This window comes from Anolis carolinensis, chromosome 2 (genome assembly GCF_035594765.1).
Source record: "Anolis carolinensis isolate JA03-04 chromosome 2, rAnoCar3.1.pri, whole genome shotgun sequence".
Classification (NCBI taxonomy): domain Eukaryota; kingdom Metazoa; phylum Chordata; class Lepidosauria; order Squamata; family Dactyloidae; genus Anolis; species Anolis carolinensis.
In genome coordinates, this window is record NC_085842.1 from 215,698,470 (window position 1) to 215,719,444 (window position 20,975).

General features: G+C 40.6%; 1 protein-coding gene across 4 annotated transcripts; it reads left to right on the forward strand.

Moving 5' to 3' along the window:
• Nucleotides 1-1,828: 1,828 nt before the first annotated feature.
• On the forward strand, nucleotides 1,829-18,952 carry xpa (XPA, DNA damage recognition and repair factor). 4 transcript variants are annotated; one of them, XM_062971732.1, is made up of 7 exons: nucleotides 1,829-1,973; nucleotides 7,137-7,300; nucleotides 8,978-9,088; nucleotides 11,460-11,565; nucleotides 13,820-13,985; nucleotides 17,427-17,544; nucleotides 18,727-18,952. In XM_062971732.1, exons 1-7 carry the CDS (start codon nucleotides 1,945-1,947, stop codon nucleotides 18,873-18,875), a joined length of 843 nt encoding a protein of 280 aa, XP_062827802.1. In that variant the 5' UTR covers nucleotides 1,829-1,944; the 3' UTR covers nucleotides 18,876-18,952. The 4 variants fall into 4 exon arrangements, with proteins under 4 accessions (XP_062827802.1, XP_062827803.1, XP_062827800.1 ...); XM_062971730.1 differs by lacking the exon at nucleotides 1,829-1,973 and adding an exon at nucleotides 2,470-3,937; XM_062971731.1 differs by lacking the exon at nucleotides 1,829-1,973 and adding an exon at nucleotides 5,958-6,231 and having other exon boundaries at nucleotides 7,137-7,260.
• The last annotated feature ends 2,023 nt before the right edge of the window (nucleotides 18,953-20,975 follow it).

Consider the following 20,975-nt stretch of genomic DNA (forward strand, 5'->3'; position numbering starts at 1 on the left):
AGTCTCAGGCCCCCTCTACGCTGTCCTATACCCCAGGATCTGATCCCAGATTATCTGATTTAAACCAAGGCCCCCTTTCACACAGCTGAACAAAATCCCACATTATCTGCTTTGAACTGGAATATATAGCACTGTGGACTCGGATAACCCAGTTCAAAGCAGATATTATGGTTTAGCTGCCTTGATATTCTGGGTTATATGGCTGTGTGGAAGGGCCTTTAGTCTCCACTGCCAGATGATCTGGGATAAGCAGATATAGGGGCAGTGTGGAAGGGGCCTCAGGAAATTGCTGAGCTTTTTGGGTCTTAGGTTGAGGAGACAAATCTCATGAAAAGGTGGACTGGGTTTTGTGTAGGTCAAGTCAATTGGGCATTCATAGTAGAAGTGGTAGCAGCTACTGACTGAATTTAGTTATCTGACAAAAATGCTTTGGCTCCCTCCCCCTACCCACAGCTCCAGATTGCCATATGAATTATTTAGTGGGTTTTGCACAAAGCAAGATTCCCCTCATATACCTTTCTAATATCAGGCGATCCAGAAGTAGTTGTCTCCCAAACCATGCCTCTGTGATATCACAAGGTCCTGCCTCTGAATTTCAGGTTTTGTTGCTAAAGCTCAAGGGAATGGGCAACCCTAGTCTCTAACAGTGTAGATGGGGTCTTTGAGGCTGGATCTACACTACCATATAATCCAATATCTGCTTTGAACTGGATTATATGAGTCTACACTGCCATATAGTAAAGGTAAATGTTTTCCCCTGACATTAAGTCCAGTCGTGTCAGACTCTGGGGGTTGGTGCTCATCTCCATTTCGAAGCTGAAGAGTCGGTGTTGTCCATAGACACCTCCAAGGTCATGTGGCCAGCATGACTGCATGGAGCGCCATTACCTTCCCGCGGTAACTATTGATCTACTCAAATTTGCATGTTTTCGAACTGCTAGGTTGGCAGGAGCTGGGGCTAACAGGGGGCGCTCATTCCGCTCCTGGGATTTGAACCTGGGACCTTTTGGTCCGCAAGTTCAGCAGCTCAGTGCTTTAACAGGCTGCGCCACCAGAGGCCCCTATATACGACTACATGGAAGGGTCCAAAGTGGGATATTACTGCTACTACAACTAATAATATATTTTCACTAAGCTTCTGATAATGCATCAAGTGTATATACAAGAAATACTAAGTGTTGTTGTGTGTTTTCCAGGCTGTATGGCCATGTTCCAGAAGCATTTCTCCTGACGTTTCGCCCACATCTACAGCAGGCATTCTCATACTAAGTGATTGCAAGGACGAATTGGACTAGTGCATTTAAAAAGCGGTATTTCTGTTTATTCTATTTGAAATTTTGCTTTAAAAAAGAAACATTGCTTTTCTCAGTATCCTTTGCACATCAAACAAGGGATTACAACCTCACTGTCACACGCAGTTGCCACCCAGGCCAGTATATGTTTACTCTGAAATAAACCCTGCCGAATGTAATGGGACTTAGTCCAAGCCAATGTTCATAGGATTACAGCCTACATACAGCCTTTACTAGTGAATATCTATCATTATTATGTAAACTGCTCTGCTTTTACATTACCTTTTATCCACAGTGCTTTTAGCGCCCTCTGCTGTCTATAGTCGGGAGTGGCGCCCATTCTGCTTTCCTTCCCTTTTGTTTTTTTTCCTTATGTAATCTGTGATGCATTTCTCTGCATTCATTGCACCTTTACGGGTTTTGACTGCACAGTCAATATATATGCACTGCCTGTTAACTTTAATGTATTCCCTTGCTTTTCAAGTCCCATTATTGGGCTGTAATTAAGGGGAATGTTGTGTGAGAAATTGTGTGAGCTCCCATTCGGGCTGAACAGTGTAAACATGGCGCCTGGCCCATCCCTCCCTTCAGGATTCTACCGTTGCAGGCACTTGCTCTCCCCGCCTCAAAAAAAGGGGAGGGGCTCGCACGCATGCGCAGACGGCTTCGAGAGACGCCTCTGTAAGTTGCCATGTCATTCCTACCTGGAGGGGGCTGTTGTTTTTACCCCCTTCCTCCCTCCCTTTTAGAAATGGAACGCGCCAAGCGGAGAATGATAGGACTCGGGTTGGGACTGCGGGCGAGTCCATTGGCGGAAATAGGGGGTGGGGGGGAGGAAGCTCGTTTCATTGGGCTGGTCTCATTCCTGCGGGAGGAATGAGGCCAACCCAGTCAATGGGAGGGCTGCGCTTGTATTTTCATTATAGTGGTCTATCTTGTTATGTATCTAATAACTAGACATGCCCCTTGGTAAAGCTGAATGGTTGTCCCTTTATAGCCAGAAATAACCCTTCCACACAGCCATATAACCCAGAATATCAAGGCAGGAAATCCCACAATATCTGCATTGAACTGGAATGTATGGCAGTGTGGATTCATATAACCCAGTTCAAATCAGCTATTGTGGGATTTCCTGCCTTGATATTCTGGGTTATATGACTGTATGGAAAGGCTCCCAGAAGAATGTTGTGGCATTCATAGATTTAAGGCCCTTCCACACAGCTGTATAAAATCCACATTGAACTGGATTATATGGCAGTGTGGACTCGAGGCCTTTCCACACCTCCATATAACCCAGAATGTCAAGTCAGAAAATCCCTGCTTTGAACTGGGTTTTGTGAGACCCCTTCCACACAGCTGAATAAAATTCCACATTATCTGCTTTGAACTGGAATATATGACAGTGTGGACTCAGATAACTCGGTTCAAAGCAGATATTGTGGGATTTCCTGCCTTGATGTTCTGGGTTATATGACTGTGTGGAAGGGCCCTGAGTCCGCACTGCTGTATATTCCAGTTCAAAGCATTTCGAATAATAATTGGCAGCGTTAACTATTATCATGTACGCTGGAACTCAATCGACAGACCCAGTTTTTTGAACTGAACACGCCTATGTGTATTTTATAACGTGTTTTATGAATACTGATGTAAGTTAATAATAATTTTTAACTGATTTATATTGCACTGTATAATTTTTATATATGTGTTTTTTGTAAGCCGCCTTGAGTCCTCTGTTGGGTGAGAAGGGCGGGATATAAATATTGTAATAAATAAATAAAGCAGAAAATGGGGGGGTTATTCAGCTGTGTGGAAAGGGCCTGTGTTAAATAACAGGATGCCTTTGAGGTTCACAAAGCCCTCATGGCCTATCACAAAGGAACACAAAAGGCCGGTAAGAAGACTTTTTGGAGAGTTGCTCCTCGGGAAATGCTTATTTTTGCTCACAATATGTGATGTGGTTCTCAGGACCCTTCCAGACAGCCCTATATCCCAGAATATCAAGGCAGGGAATCCCACAGTATCTGCTTTGAACTGGGTTATCTGAGTCCACACTCAGATAATGTGGGATTTTCTGCCTTGTTATTCTGGAATATAGGGTTGTGTGGAAGGGCCCTCCATGGTATTACAGGCATGTTCCCACATTGCCGAGGTTGCCTTTGCAAGCCAAAGCATCTTTTGAGTAAAAGATACGAAGAAGATGCCACAATGGGACAACAGGGAAAAAAACCCATTTTCATATTACGTAACAATATGTTGTCGAAGGCTTTCATTGCCGGAATCACTAGGTTGCTGTGAGTTTTCTGGGCTGTATGGCCATGTTCCAGAAGCATTATCTCCTGATGTTTCACCCACATTTATGGTAGGCATCCTCAGGGGTTGTGAGGTCTGTTGGAAACTAGGCAAATGAGGTTTATATATCTGGAAAGTCCAAGGGTGGGAAAAAGAACTCTTGTCTGCCTGAGGCAAGTGTGAATGTTGCATTTGGCCACCTTGATTAACTTTGCAGTTTTACAGCCTGGCTGCTTCCTAACTGGGGGAAATCCTTTGTTGGGAGAAACGTCAGGAGAGAATGCTTTTGGAACATGGTCATACACTCCGGAAAAATCACAGCAACTCGATAAGACTATGATTCTATTTCAACTGCAGTGAGTATGTTATATGGAGATCTGGGAATTGTAGATGGATGAACCTATATTGCTGTCTGACAGATACATGGAAATCATAGTACAGGGCTCCCTCGATACTTCACGGTTCACTTTTTGCTCCCTCGCTGTTTTCACGGGTTTTCAATTAATATTAATGTACACATTAATACATTTATTAATGTATTTTCGCTCTTTCACGGGTTTTTGTGGTGTGCAAAGGGTTTGGAAGGGGGAGAAAGGGAGAAATAAAGGATGAGGGGGAGGGAAGGGTTGGAAATAAAAAGGGCTATTTAGCTTCCATTCTTCTTCTCTGCTGGTGTATTGTATATTGTAACTGCTAAAATAAAGTACAGTGTTCCCTCACTTATCACTGGGGTTAGGTTCCAGGACCACTCGCAATAAGTAAAAATCCACGAAGTAGGGATGCTATATTAATTTTATTATTTATACATTATTTTAGTAGTTATACGCTATTTTAAGTCTTTATCAATGAATCGTGTGTTGATAAATTGCCTCCTTCTCCTCCCGTTGCCGCTTGGGCTCCTTTTCTCTCCCTTTGGCTTCTCCTTCCTCCCTTCCTTAGGCGGTAAATTGTAATTTTTTATTATTTATAATAGTCTTTTAGAGTTTATTGAAAAACCGCAAAACAGCGAATCAGCAAAAAGTGAACCGCAAAGTAGTGAGGGAACACTGTACAGACTGCATTGTAGTAAGTGGTCTGTGATTTGCTCTCCTCCACACATAGAATAAATATAGTGTCCTTACTTCGTGGATTTTCACTTATTGCGGGTGGTCCTGGAATGTAACCCCCACAATAAGTGAGGAAACACTGTACTATAATTATATAGGGCCCCAGAGATGATGCAAAAGATTTACAGTCTTCGAGTTACAGACAACTGACTTAAATGACTCATAGTTAAGAACGGGGGTGAGACATCAGGAAGAGAGCTAGCACAGCGGGTTAAACCGCCAGCTACAGAAAATCTTGTCCATTGGAAGGTTGGGAGTTCAAGCCATGGGTCAGTATGAGCTCCTCCATCAGCCCTAGCTTCTGCTTACCTAGCAGTTTGAAAACAGTAATGTGGGTAGATAAATAGGTATCACTTTGGCAGGGAGGTAAAAGGCGCTCCTGAAAAACATGCTGGCAAAATTCAATCAGGAAGACGTGGACATCAACCTCCTTGGCATGGAAAATAGAACAACATAATCTCCCCATGGCCGAGTTGAGCACAGCCTCCAGATGTTGGAGATGAAAAAATGGGAAGCCTTGCCTCTGTCCATGTACTGTCTGCCTTTGTTATTAATTTAGTTATGGCATAGAATGTTTGCCGTAAGTGTATTCTGTGAACAGCTCTGAATCCCCTCGGTGAGATAGAGCGGAATATAAATAAAGTACAGTAGAGTCTCACTTATCCAACACTCGCTTATCCAACATTCTGGATTATCCAACGCATTTTTGTAGTCAATGTTTTCAATATATCGTGATATTTTGGTGCTAAATTCATAAATACAGTAATTACTACATAGCATTACTGCCTATTGAACTACTTTTTCTGCCAAATTTGTTGTCTAACATGATGTTTTGGTGCTTCATTTGTACAATCATAACCTAATTTGATGTTTAATAGGCTTTTCCTCAATGCCTCCTTATTATCCAACATATTCGCTTATCCCACATTCTGCCGGCCCGTTTATGTTGGATAAGTGAGACTCTACTGTATATTATTATTATTAAATCTACTCCTAGGAAGGGAAATACACTCCTGGAAGAGTTATTATCATGGGGAAAAGGTGAAAAAGATTTTTCAAATTCCAATTCTCACAGGGACAGAAAGTGAGGAGAAATCTTCTGAACAGGGGCAGAGACAGCAAAACAAACACCACAGGGGTGTCAACCGTTCCCTATGCTGTCCAAAGCATGCGTGCATGCATGCATGTGTCTGTAGAGGTATCTCTGTTTGTGTGTGTGTGTGTGTGTGTGTGTGTATATGTATATGTATATATATATATGTGTGTGTGTGTGTGTGTGTGTGTGTGTGTGTGTGTGTGTGTGTGAATGACAGGAGTTACACTTAAGACCTGTTCTGACTTACAAATTCAGCTTAAGAACAAACCTACAGAACCTATCTTGTTCATAATTTGGGGTTTGCATGTACATTTGGGATACATGCGTTGGCCAGAAAGCAAAATATAGCAACATTGAAAACATATTTACAGTGGTACTTTTATTAGATCAACAGAAAGGCACAAAATACATCATTCTTTCAGAGATCACAGGCTTCTTCATCAGGCAGGTATGTTAAAAGATATTTTAGTGAAAAAATAGTGATGGTGGAGGGTCGCAAAGTTGCATCTTTTTTGAGAAGTTACAGCTGTTTTGTTGAAGGGAGGTTTGATGCAAGTCCAGGTCACATCCCTTGCTGGCCAGAAGGCATCTGAGGCACAAAAGCAAAATGAGATAGCTTTGTTAGAAACAAAGCCAATATCTTTGAGATCAAGCCTGAATAGGGATACACTCTCACCAAAAGTGAAAGTGTATCATTATCCAGAATGTATCACTGTCCAGAGGACATACTACATAACTAGACAGCAAATGATGTAGTGTGGTTTCTGGAGCTCTGAAGGACCCCCAAAGTTATGCCGCTTTGGAGTGTGCACACCCTTCAAGTAGCTGCTGTCCTTTTGGATGATGCCTCCCCATTCTGTCTCCTATTTCTGCTTTCTGTGACTAGGGTTTAGAAATGGTATTCCTCCCCCTGGAGAGTAGCAATGCATAGAATGCCCCAGTGGTCATATTGACAGAGGGAACTTTGGGAAATTAGAAAACATGGGAATTCCAGAGAGGAAACAATCAGAGCCAGCTAACACCTCCTAACAAAGGATTCCCCCAGGCAGGAAGCAGCCAGGCTATTCAATTGTAATAAAGGTGGCTAATTGAAACATTCATACTTGCCTTCAGCAGACAAGTGTTTTTTCTCCCACCCCGGACCTTCCATAGATGTATAAACCACACTTTCCTAGTTTCCAACAGACCTCGTGGCCTCTGAGGATACCTACCATAGAATGCTTCTGGAACATGGCCATACAGCCCAGAAAACTCACACCAACCCACTGAAAGGAAATCAGCAGGTCTGGGTGGAAGCACATCATCCCTTTAGCTGTAGTTCTGATGGCCTCCTGTTTCCTGTTACATTTCTAGATCTCTGGGCCTGAATATGTCCCTGGAAACGACACCTGCTCCCAAAGCGGAGACTGCCCCGCTCTCGGCAGCAATGAGGGCGAAGATCGAGAGGAACCGCCAGCGGGCACTGATGCTGAGGCAGGCAAGGCTGGCCACCAGACCCTACCCTTCAGCCGGGGAAGGTGGGCTTTGCTCTCCGGTGTAGTCCAGGGTGGCAGGACAGGAGGAGCGAAGTCCAGGGAGTTTATGATGGCTCTGGCCCATAGGCCAATATAGGAAGCAGTAGCTGACACAGTGGACCTGGTGGATTTTTCTACACTGGTCCCCTTTATGAAACCTCCATAGTTGTAAACAGTTGTACATATAGCTTCTGAACATATTTTGGAATGTAAAAAAGACAAATTTGGGGATTATGTCCTGCATCATTGGCGATGCAGTAATCCTTAAAAGTTACTTGAATTTCAGACCACCATGTGGCATTTTCTTTCTCCCCTACATGTAGCCTGTCATTTTAACATATTTTCCCAGATGATGAGATACTTTATGTCAACATCTGGGAAAATACGTTAAAATGACTGAGATGATGAGATACTTTACTCTAATTGGAGCCTCCGGTGGCTCAATTGGTTAAACCCTTGTGCTGGCAGGAATGCTGACTGATAGGTCCTGGCTTTTTTTTCGTGTCAGAAGCAACCTGAATCGCTTCTGGTGTGAGAGAATTGGCCGTCTGCAAGGACGTTGCCCAGGGGATGCTCAGATGTTTTTTGATGTTTTTACCATCCTTGTGGGAGGCTTCTCTCATGTCCCCGCATGGAGTTGGAGCTGATAGAGGGAGCTCATCCGCACTCTCCCTGGGTGGGATTTGAATCTGGCAGCCTTCAGGTCAGCAACCCAACCTTCAAGTTATAAGGCTCTAATCCTCTACGCCACCGGAGGTCCTGACTGAAAGGTTGGTGGTTCGAATCTGGGGAGTGGGGTGAGCTCCTATCTGTCAGCTCTAGCTTCTCATGTGGGGACATGAGAGAAGCCTCCCACAGAATGGTAAAATATCAAACATCCAGGCATCCCCTGGGCAACGTCCTTGCAGACGGCCAATTCTCACACCAGAAGCGACTTGCAGTTTTTCAAGTCACTCCTGTCACACACACAAAAATCCCAATTGGAGTAGCCTTCGCTGTTTTGCATCAGAACAGACATCCTTGGGGGCTGCCAATAGCTTCTGGGCTGGCTTCCCATGGCTGAAATGCCTGAGTTGATCCTTCATGTAAGAAGTCCAGACTCACTTAGCAAATCTCAGCGCGAAAAACCTCAGCTTAGCTCAGGTACCTTATGCTTCTCAGTAAGATTTTTGGATCTTTGAAAAGGGAATAATGTGAGTTGATGCAGGGCAGGCATCCTCAACCCTTCAGCTGTTTAGGCCTCCTACTCCCTGAAGCCCTAGCCAGCTTGTTCAATGGTTAGGAATTCTGGGAGTTGGAGGCCCAAATAGCTGGAGGGCCACAGTTGGAGGACGCCTGATGTAAGATATCAAACCTACTGGGCAATCTTGGACTGGACACTCTCTCCCAGCATGGACTATCTCACAAGGTTGTCAAGATTAAATAGGGAAGAAGAGAGCCATGTTCATTATTTTGAGTTTGGTAAAAAAAAGCAGGACAAAATGAGGCACATAAAAATATATCTGGATTGGAAATTCTATATTTGAAATGCATTTCCCTTTTGGTTTTGAATTTGTGCTGAGATTAGTTTTACCATTTATTTAATATATTTAATTAAAGTGCTTTATGATCTAAGAGAACCTCAGTTTATTTTTCTTATTCAACCCTGTATTTGAAACTTTGCCTTTTCCTTCCTCTTAGGCAGTTCCAGAGTTAAGGCCCCTCCAAAGGTAATAGATACAGGGGGTGGATTCTTTCTTGAAGAGGAGGAAGAAGAAGAGGGCACAGTGAAGAAAATAGTTCATCCTCCAGGTAAATTCTGGTAAATTCTGGTAAATTCTGAAGAAATGATCGCGATTGGATACTTGTAGCGAGTATAGAGAACTGAGTAAAAGCAACAATTCTTTTGCTTTTTTTTTTTGCTCTTCACCAGCTGGTTTGGTATATGCATTAGCTTGCAGTGTCTTACCAGTTCAAAATATATTTTTGAGATAATGTTAAGTGACACTGCTGGCCATTATTGAGTGGTGCACACACAGAGAACCTATGTATGTTGTCCTCACTCATAACACATCACAAGGAAAACTACATTGCAAGTAGAGATGATGGTTGTCATGCAGTGATTGTTTTTCTTAGCTTGAGATACTAATCTTCCACTGGTATGTATTTTTCCTTAGTTATATAGCATTATCTAAGACTAGGGTGTCAAACTCATTTTCCTTGAGGGCCACATTAGCTTTATGGCTGCCTTCAAAGGACTGTTGAATTCATGGATGGAGAGGCTGTGGATACAGAGGGCCAACTGTAATTTATTTTTACATAGTTGTCAGGGCTCTTTTGTTTTTATCCAGTTTGTGTCATGAAATGTTATTGAAACACAACTCCCATCACTTTCGATTATCTGCCAGGTGGACTGCGGACAATGGGAATTGTGACTAAACAGCATTTGTGGCTCTGAGATTGGGGAAAGATTAAAGGACATTTTAAAGTCAGACATCATATCCACAAGCCATATGTCTAAATTCAAAGCTCACCATCCTGACTAAACAGAACAAACAGCAGCCTTTCAGGTGTTTACTGCATCCCAACGCCCATCATCTCTAGTCATGACGTCTAAGGATGAGGAAGACAGGAGTTATAGGCCAGCATCTGTAGGAACACATAAAATCACACGGCGGGTCCAATTTGACCCACAGGCCTTGAGTTTGACACATGTGATCTAAGGGTTGCCACCCTTCTCTGTTTTGGTTACACAATTGCTTATGTCTTAGTTGCCCTAATGACACGTAGTTAAATATGTAAATAAATACACAGATGAAATCAACTCTGATTCTGACATTGCCCCTGTTGGAACTCAACCACATCCTGAACAAGTCTGTAGTCCTCATTAAGGAACTAGAAAGGCTGGCAGGGAAAGCCTTTCCTCCATTTCTTACTCTGTCAGCCTGTCACTCTATTCTCTCCTCCTATCTCCTGTGTAGTAGACTGATACTTCTCAGGGACATGCCTGTTTTGTTTTTAGTTTCAGCCTCATTGCAAGCTTTTGAGACCTCCATTTTGTTCTTCTGTGAGCATGGAGAGAGACAAGATGTCTGCTTCTGTGAGTTAGACAGTTAGGCCTTTACTCTCCTATATAGTAATTTATTTATTTATTTATTTATTTTATTTCCGATATTTTTACCCCGCCCTTCTCCCCGAGGGGACTCAGGGCAGCTTACACAACTGGCAGGATCACTACCAGTATATCATAATACAATAAAATAATAAAACAATTAAAATAGTTAAATAACATAGTAAAATACAATATATAAAAGATTTAACACAGTGCAACGCAAGAGTAAAGTCTCTTATAAAGTTTGCTCCTGTAATGGCTGAAGCTTGTGTGCTCTACTGCTAGGCTCAAGAAGCTTCTGATCTGCTAAACTGCTGCTACTGCCGTTGTTGCTGGTTTACATTTTTTAATGTTATTTTCCTTTTTAAAATTACCCCCCAACAATTCTTTCATCCTACATAATATTGTTCATATTATTCTGATAAAATTGTCTTAGGCTTTCCCAGGAAATTGATTTTAAAACTCCAGATAAGTGTTAACGGGTTGGCTTCCAGGAAACCAAATCTAGCATCCTTAGATACAGTAACATATTGAGCTCTTCTGGAGACCACTTGACAGCTCTCTGTGAAGAATCTGCTTGACACTTGGCAGACAAAATCATTCAGATCACCTGTGACATGGATGGTATAGTTGATACAGGTTAAGTGCATGTAGCCCAGGCTCTTTTTTTGTCCTCTGTTTTTTCATATTTTTCCATGTGTGCACTTTGAGGATTCGGGAGGCATTGCATGTGTATTGGACCCAGGCCCTTCTTGCCTCACAAAAGAAGCCAGAGGTGGATTGACTGATTGCATAAAAGTAGTGAATGCTCAAAAGAGGCTGAATCTCCATCTACTGGATAGTTATTGGGACAGTAGGTAAGCAATGGGGAAATCAGTGTCCTTTGAAATTGGAAGCAGAGTAGAATATGAAATAAGAGGTGTTTGCTTTTGTTACTGGTAAACAATAACACCAGCACATTTGTTGATATTCCAAAATTGAAGGTCACATATTTCCCATTTCTACCTCATCATTCATATATGAACTTGAATATATTAATCAGCTTAAACGTCCTTGTTTTTATGTTCCTAGGGCCTGTATTAGAATTCGATTATCTCATTTGTGATGAGTGTGGTAAAGAATTCATGGACTCCTACCTCATGAACCACTTTGATCTAGCAACATGTGATAATTGCAGGTACAGCAAATGATTAATACAAAAAAGCATATTCTGTACTTAAGAAGAGGTTTCTTTTAAAAATTAATATGTTTTGTGAGTGGTCCTTCATAACTTTTCTAATACTTTTTTGTGGATTTAGTTGTTTTGTGCTATCCCTTTTATGAACTGGTCACATCCATTTTTATAGTTACGGTTGTTGGTTTTTGTTGAACACTGTCTGATGGAGTCTCAATGCTGCTGCTGTTTCTCTTATGTTTAATTGTGTTTATATGGATTGTTGTATTTTACGATGTTATTTTATTTTAGTGCTGGTTTTGTTTTAATTGATTGATTGCTTTTATGTCTGTTGGACTTTCTGTCCCATATGTAAGCTGCCCTGAGTCCATTTGGGGAGATGGTGGTGAGGTATAAAAATAAAGATATCATCATCATCATCTCTAGGTGTTCCAGCATGGCTTATAGACAATTCATCATATAGTCATGCTGGAGGACCTAGAGAGTTTTTAGAAGGAACACTTCTTTAGGCATTTTGTAGGTTTTCCAACATGTTTTTATGGTCAGTTTCTGGCAGATGTTATCATAGAGTTATACTCAAGAACCTAAAGATTCTCAGGTTTAAAAAGTAGCTTTTTATTCACAGTTTTCCCACTTTCACAGTGGTCCTCTGTCCCTGCTCTGTGCGTAATAGAGAGCCTACTGTATATATATATAGCTTGATATAAAAGCAAGTGCAGTTTTAAGTTCATTTCATATAGTGAAATTGCATTCATGTGTCATATGTTTTTACTGGACAAAATGGGGCCAAAATATTCTTCAGATATTTTTTATATATTGCCAACACACAATCAGGTATCAAAACAAATCTAAGTAGGGAGGAAATCCAAACAATCCCAAGTTATTTAATTATCCTAGAGATGGCAATATCAGCTCTCCAAATGTTGCCAGACTTTAGTTCCTAGCATTTCTAATTTTACTTATGCTGACAATGTCTGTTGGAAGTAAGTGGCCCAGCACTATTTGCAATGCTACACAGTTCCCTGAAAAGAGACTGCAGCTACAATCCTGTATCTCAGTGGTTCCCAACCTTTGATACTCTAGGTGTTTTGTACTTCAACCCCTACAATTCCTAAAAGCTGGTAAGCTGGCTAAACAAAACAACTTGAGAATCAAAGGTTGGGAACCACTGGTGTGTCTGCTTACTTGAGGGTGGGTCCCTTTGAACTCAGTGCGGCTTATTTTTGTATGAAACTCTAAAGACCAATTTCAAAACTTATTGAAGTGCAAAAATTAAACAATTTCATTTATCATCTTAGGTATAAAATCCAATAATTTCCAGTACCAAAATAAAGGTCATATTTAAAATGTTTTCTGTTTCCTTCCAAACCTATGACATGAGGAAAGGGGAAAACTTTGTAGGTTCACAATGCTTAGGGACAGAGGAAGGATTCAATGGGAAAATCAGGGATAGAGTTTAGGCTTCACAATAAAAAGAAATGTCTTCTGAAGGGAACTGCTGCTGTAAACTCATCAGTAATTGAACATAGTGCTACGTCAGAGTAAATTGCACAGGGTTTTGTTGTAGATGTTCTCATTCTAATTTGAAAAAATTCTGTTCCTGGTTTAATAGTGTTATTTACTGTTTAATTATGTAGTACTTGCTTTGAAAGTAGTTGTTATACTCCAGAAACTTCGTTTTTGTGGCTGCCATTTTAAACCTTTCAATGTGCCATTTTTAACCTTTTGTGCAGACCGCAAAAACAACATTTTTGCAGTTTAATAAACTTTTTCCATATTTTAATGATAAAACCAATTAGGAAATGACATTTATAACAAAAATCATGTTACATAGTGTCAAGTCAAGTCAAAATAATTCTCACCCATCTTTCCTTGTGGCTTGAGGTGGGCCACAATATAGTTAAAACACATCACCATAAACATTATATAAGAAACAAATATTAAAACGTATTTGTTTCTATGCCATGGTGCTGCTTCCAACCATTTTAAAATTTCTGGTCAGGAAGATGGCAACTGCAAAGAGTTGTATGACCCCCTGAAGTGTCACTAGTGCTTTGCTTCTCTGCAGAATGAACCTCAACTTATCCACAGGTCATTAAAAATTTCTAAATCTGCCACTGACTTAGACATAAGGTCAATTTATACATAAGTATATTCATGGTAAATCCTACAGAGCAAAGGATTTAGCTGTTGTGATGGAACAAGTGGATGCATACACAATATATCTGTTTCATTTTGGACTGCTTTCTTGTTTCAGAGATGTTGAAAATAAACACAAGTTGATAACAAGGACCGAAGCAAAGCAAGAATATCTTCTGAAAGACTGCGATTTAGACAAACGGGAACCTGTGCTCAGATTCATTTTGAAGAAGAACCCTCATAATGCACAGTGGGGTGACATGAAGCTTTATTTAAAGCTACAGGTATTGAAGCTAGATCCAACCAATCATTCTCCACCAAGAAAGGGGAAAGTGCAGCCCATAGGCCTTACTTTTGCAGTTCCAGAAGCCCCCCAAATGCTCCTCCAAAGCCCCATAAATTTGTACAAAATATTTTTTCCAATTTCCCAGTGATTTTGAGCACCTTTTTACCCCAAATCTGGTCAAATCTGCGCCCAAATGGCTCCAAATGCAGAGGGGTTTTTTTCTGTCCAAAAGCTTTCCTAATCCACAAAACCAGGGATGGGGAGGAGGGTTAGGGGTAGGCAAGCCCGATAATAATAAACTTAAAATGAAAGTACCATGACATCCCTTGTGTGCTTGAAAGAGAGCAGCATAAGAGTATGGGATGGGGAAAAATACCCCTGCTTCCTCTCCTTTTCTACACAGACCTCCCTGCCACAAAAAAGTAAAAACATATGATCTAAGACCTCTCCCCATGGGTAATATTGCTACTATATTTCCATAATTCCCAGTTGAACACCTTTGTTACTTGTAATTTAAAAATAATTATTCTGTGTATTCAGTGGGCAATACTGTCTGCTGATGGAAGACTCTTTAATTCATCAATGACTGGATTGCAATGGGATTTTCACTGATTCTCCATCTAGATTTACACTGCCATATAATCCAGATTGTATTAGTTACTGGACAAGGATACAGATTACCTGCACTGAACTGGATTATATGGAAGTTTAGATTTATACAATCCAATTCAGTTAATCTGCATTCTGATGCTGCATTACATGGCAGTATAGAACCAGCCTTCTCTGTCGCAGTGCCCTGGAACCTTTCTTTCTTAAGATGAGAACCCCTTAAGAACTGCATGGAAGAGTGTTTCAGCAGAGGGACAGAGTTGGCTACAACCCGCTGTATCTTCAGCTATAGACTTGATATAACCTTCATATAAAATTGTTCAAATCCATGAAAAGTTTGGCATCTGTCCAATTTCATAATTCAAATGTTAATAGGTTTCATGATATTTGCTGCACTGATATTTTACTTTTAACGCCCCAATATTCTTCTTTCAGATACTGTTTTCAAATAGAAAATAATGCTTATGATTTCTTTTTCAGTGCCAGTTTTTTCAACAGATCAGTCTTACTTATTCTCCTTCATGCACACTAACAATATATATAAATAGTGACGGAGGAGGTCTTGCATAATGGCTCTGTGTACCCTCAGAAGCCATTTTTATGTTCTCCCAATTACTCAAAAATTCCCATAAATGCCCTTTAGCAGCAGTGGAAGCAATTTCAACATGTTTTGTATCCCCCAGGCCAATTTAGGCCTGGGAAGGCCTCTTTCCCTAATGGTAAATATAATGAAAGTTGACTTCTGTGCCACTTCCTGTTTTTCCCCCCAACTCTTTTAAAGGGGCTTAAATATGATAAAATTGACCTTAAACTTCCTAGGCTTTGATTATTTAGGTGAGGGGTGCAGCAGCAGCAAGTACAACCTCTGAGGTTTTCTGGCAAATCAGTGCAGCTGTCAAACTCTGACAGTTGCCTGCTGGACTATAGAAAAGAAAGGAGGCAACTCTACAGATCTTCCACTTTTAACTACCAATGGGAGGAAATTATTTTTCCGAGTCTCTTGTAATTAGTACACAAATGCTATGATCCTCAAGAAAATTGTTGGTATTGCCTTCCTTCTTTTCCGTCTAGTGGGAAAACTGGACACAGGAAAGCTGTGAGAATAAGGAGGATGAATGCAGTGAGGACCATGGCCAGTGTTTCCCCAACCCAATGCAGATAACACTGTGTAACATAATTTGGGGAAAAAATATGTTCCTGGTTTGAAAGCTTTATTCCTGTTTAACTGTGCAGTATTTACTTTGAAAGTAGTTGTTATACTCCAGAAACTTCATTTTTGTGGCTGCCACAAACTATGTTGAATTGGTTGAGACTCGATGAGATAGTTGACTCTTTCAAATCAAATCACGTTTTATTGATTAGCCCATCGGCCGTATCAAAACATTTAACACATAGACATACATACAACATACAACCCGCAGTAAAAAAAGAAGTTAAAATAAACAAGCTGTTAACAAGACCCCATTCAGGTCAAATATCTGCATCACCTCCACAGTTTACCCCAATTGATTCCAGATATGCAATTCTCAGCTGTGTTGCTTTGAATAGGAAAAGGGCTGTTTTGTGTGTTATTTTAGGATTCTGGCCGGCCAACAAAAATGATATTTTAATATGTGGGTCCCAGTGTGTTTTGTGAATAATGTATGACCCGAGGCATTGGTCTCTCTCTTTCTTATACAATTCACAGCTGAACAAAACATGTGTCGATGAGATAGTCATTGAGCAACTATAGCAAAATGTGCTGCAAGATGTCCCGCAAAAACAGTTTTTGCAGTTTAATAAACTTTTTCCACGTTTTCATGATAGAACCAATTAGGAAATGACATTTATAATCCAAGAACAAAAGTCGTTTTACATAGCGTGATATGATAGTCACTAGTCAACATCACTTCTTCAGTTTCCTTAGTATGTTGGGAATCTGATTCACCAAACAAAGATACCATTTGGTTCTCCATGCCCATGGTTTACAGACCCACTGTTAAATATCCTAAATGTGAGCTAAAACTGTTGAAAGCGTTAGAAAATAATGAATAGTATCAGTTAGGTGTCCTTTCCCCCACAACTCCATATGAACAACCATCAAACCTTGGGAGGCATCTGCTCTAATGCTGCTACTTTTTACTGGACAAGGAGACAGTTGAGATGATGGAGGCTATATGTTGTTCTCAACTTGTGGGTCCCTAGGTGGTTTTGCTTACAACTCTCAGAAATCCCAGCCAGTTTACCAGTAGTTAGGATTTCTGGGAGTTGAAGGCCAAAACATCTGGGGGTTCACAGGTTGAGAACCACTGGGCTAGATTCACCTCTAAGCAGACAAAAACTGAGGATGTGTTCACAGAGGAAGTGTGCTCTCATTTGCCTTCCTCTAGGGCAGAGCTTTCCAAAGTGTGTGTCGCAACATGTTAGTGTATCTGCTGTTGTGTGTAGTGCAAATGGAACAGAGAACATACCTCTCAATGTATGTGAAATAAGCAAGAAATCATATTAAAATATATATATACATGAAAGGTTTTCATGAGATATATTGTGTCACCATACATTTAGTCATTAGTTTATGTATGTGTTTGCATATAATGTGAATGGGCAGAGGAATTGATGGATTCAACCAGCAATTCCTTTGTCCTCTTTTTAGTAAAAATGTTTTTTTGAAAAATAGAATTGATGGGCCTAGAACCCAGTATTCCTAACCTGAGCCCCGCAAATATCAGTTCTTTCAAACTGACATCTTCGCTAAGTGAAACACAGCTCACAAAATCAGTGAAGAAGTCTGCATCACAAACTCAAAGGCCTAACTTTTGATAGTTTAAAATAGATCTGCCATATTTTGCAGGTTATCAAACGTTCCCTTGAAATCTGGGGAAGCGAAGAAGCGTTAGAAGAAGCAAAGGAGAGCCGCCAAGACAACAGGGAGAAGATGAAACAGAAAAAGTTTGATAAAAAAGTCAAAGGTGTGTATAGCAAACCACTTTTTACATTCCCCTATCACTGAAAGATCCGAATATAGTGGTTCAATTTCTGGCACAGTGAATTGGTACTTGTGCCCATTTAGGAGTGGGGGGGGGGGGGGTGTCTCATTTGTGGTAGAGATTGGAAATTTTTACAAATAATAACATGTTGATAGTTAAATAGCATTATTTTGGGACCTGTGATGTCTATTCTCAAACATTATCAGCTGCTGGCCATTTTGAGATTTTTCAAGTTTCTCATTTTAATCTTTGTTAATGAAGCTGATAATGGGTATTTATACTCAGTCCTGGCCATGTTGAGATACCTGTTGTCAGAAATGATTGCATAAGCCTGAAAAAAAGTTTAGAATTTTTGTAAATTTATTCAATCATGTTTTATGCCTTGACTGTGCTTGATGTGACCAAAATATAGGTAGTCTAAAGATAGCAGTTTGAGCGTTGGATTATAACTTTGGATTATGACCAGGGTTTAAATGTGTGCTTGGCTATGGAAGCCAGATGGGAAACCGTGGGCAAGTCACACTCTCAATCTCAGAGAAAGGCAAAGGCAAACCCTCTCTGTACAAATTTTGTCAGGAGCAATTTTTAAAGACAGGATTAACCAATAAGACTAAAATCTACTATTTTGTTTGTCATTGTGTGCCTTCAAATCCTTCCTGACTAATGGTGATCCTAAAATGAAGTTGTCATGTGTTCAAATGGGGATTCACACTCTCTTCTGAGCCTGAGAGTGTGGCGAAGTTGACTCTCTGACTGGAGTAGTTCAATTGAATCAATGGATTTACACTGCTCTTTCAGCACTGGATATTCTGCTTGGGACTAACTTGGATTTTTGTCAGTGTCTGCAAATATCGTATTATACCAACATTACATAGCATTGTGTTTCATAATGTGAAAATCAACAATTGGAAAGGATTCTGAGACCCGAGAAAAGGCAAATGTTAACTCTGGCCCAGCAACTTGCACCCCCAAATTGATGGTTACTTTGAGTTTTTTCTAATTCAGTTGGAAAGTTTTACTTTAGGAATAGAGAAGTTGTTTCAATACAGTATTCAAGCTTTGGTCCCAGTGTACATTCATGCAGCAGGGGGACCAAGGCAAGAGAACAATTTTTGGACTTTCTGATTAACAAAAATATTTGATTTTAAAACTGTTTTATACTAGAACTACGCCGAGCCATAAGGAGCAGCACCTGGAAAAAAGACACAAGTATCCATCACCATGAGTATGGAGCCGAAGAACAGATAGATGAAGATATGTACAAGAAAATCTGTACTACATGTGGTCATGAACTAACATATGAAAAAATGTAATGCTCTTAATTTTACATGGAATGCACTTTTTGTAATGCTGAATTTTTGTATCTATTAAAATGAATGGCATCACTTGCTTCAAGAGTTTTTACTTACACCATAATCCACATCCAGAAATATTGTACTAACATTATTGTGTGATAGAGGTAACTTGGAAATATAAACTTTTCAAAAAGGCCAGTGAACAACAGTTGCTTTTAGCCTTAGCATATTTTTAGAGGCTTAAAATAGCTCATACAAAAAAAATGTGTACATAAGCAATGGGGTTGGTGCAAGTTACACAAGTGTTGGTTGCAGAAAGTTGAGAGGATAAGCAGTTCTGTGTATGTCGTGTTCTTAGAGATTCCCCATTTGCTTCAGTAACATAAACTGGATTGGGTTGCTGTGAGTTTTTCAGGTTGTATGGCCATGTTCTAGTAGCATTCTCTCCTGCGGTCAGGAGAACATAGCCATACAGCCTGAAAAACTCACAGCAACCCAATGATTCCAGCCATGAAAGCCTTCGACAACACATAAAATGGATTATTTATTCAAGTTAATTAAACCTGTTTTTATGCATGTAAACCAAGAGGATGAAAACATATAAAAACCTTCCTCCTTTTTTGAAAGGAAAACAATTAAAACAAAAATCTAGAACTTGAACTGTTTAAGGCTGGGGCTCTTCCTCCTCCATCTCCTGAAGTAAGCCAATTAAAACAAATCTAAACCTGCAAATCTGGGGTGCCATCAATTGTAAGGCACACCTGAAACAGGAACAAAAGTGTGCCTTAGAATCAGTGAACCACAGTATATATACATTTTTCTGATTTTCCATTTGAGGAGTAACAGCATAGCCCCTTAGCCAATTACTGCAGAGCTTTAATGGGACATTTCACTGACTTCATGAGAGTCCATCTGCTATTCTAGTAGCTGAGCCCCCAATGGTGTAATGGATTAAACCCTTGTGCCGGCAAAACTGCTAATCTGAAAGTTGGATTGCTGACCTGAAGATTGCCAGTTCGAATCCAGAGAGAGCGCGGATGAACTCCCTCTGTCAGCTCCAGCTCCCCATAAGTATGGTAAAACATCCAGGCGTCCCCTGGACAACGTCCTTGCAGACGGCCAATTCTCTTCACACCAGAAGTGCCTTGCAGTTTCTCAAGTCACTCCTGACATGAAAAAAAACCCTGCTATTCCAGTGGTTTCCAAACTCCTCCAGGTGTTTTGGACTTCAGCTCCAAAATTTCTAACAGCTGATAAGATGACTGGGATTTCTGGGAGTTGGAAATCCAAAACACCTAGAGAACCAAAGCTTGAGAACAACTGATTTTATTATTTACACATTAGTATGTACAACATCTGTAGGTTGAATGTTTAAAAAGATAAGTTAGAAGAACAGGTGATTTACCTGCAAGTGCTCCTTGGAGTGGCATCTATGCTCTCACACAAATAGACTTTGCACTTATGCAGAGACCCCGATTGGGAAATTTTAGAGCTCTGCAGCTTGAAGGTAGCACCTTCCCTGTTTCCCCTTTAGCACATGTCCCAACCGCCAAGCTCTTTGTTTCTACCATTTCCAAGTTTGCCAAAGACAAATGAATTAGCAAAGTGCTTGAACTCTGTGAAACCCATTGCCACAAGATTCAGCGACAGCGATAAAGGGGGGGGGGGGGTTGGACAGTCATGGCGGATATGGGCTAGCCAGCATGGCTATGTTTCCTTCAGGTTCTGAAGGAACATATCAATTGTTTTCAGTTGCTGGGTAGCCTGAAGTGAGGGTGTGATTGCATTCATGTTGGCCAGTGGGCAGCTGCTTGGACTGTGAACAGAACGTTCAACTAAAGAGAGCTTTTATGGCCTTTGCAGTAATTTCCCTTAAACATGTTGACAAGATGTACTATTATCCGACTACTGGCACTTAAAACGAAGGCTTCTGAGAGAACATGGTGATAAATGTATCTGGGACAAAGGTTCAAACACAAAGCTATTCTGTTTTAAGGTCCCTTAAAGAAATGTATCAGCAAACAAGGAGGAAACCTAGAATCACGCAGCATTTGGATTACACATGTTTGATGCTCAATTGCTTGCAATAGTTGAAGCAATTGTTATTAGATTGGTATG

Bases quoted from the DNA above. Each gene is read 5' to 3' on its own strand.
- xpa (XM_062971730.1), top strand. From the start codon at position 3,765: ATGTTGCATTTGGCCACCTTGATTAACTTTGCAGTTTTACAGCCTGGC. The intron at 3,938-7,136 runs GTGAGTATGTTA...TTACATTTCTAG, and splicing joins ATGATTCTATTTCAACTGCA to ATCTCTGGGCCTGAATATGT. The intron at 11,566-13,819 runs GTACAGCAAATG...TTCTTGTTTCAG, and splicing joins GCAACATGTGATAATTGCAG to AGATGTTGAAAATAAACACA.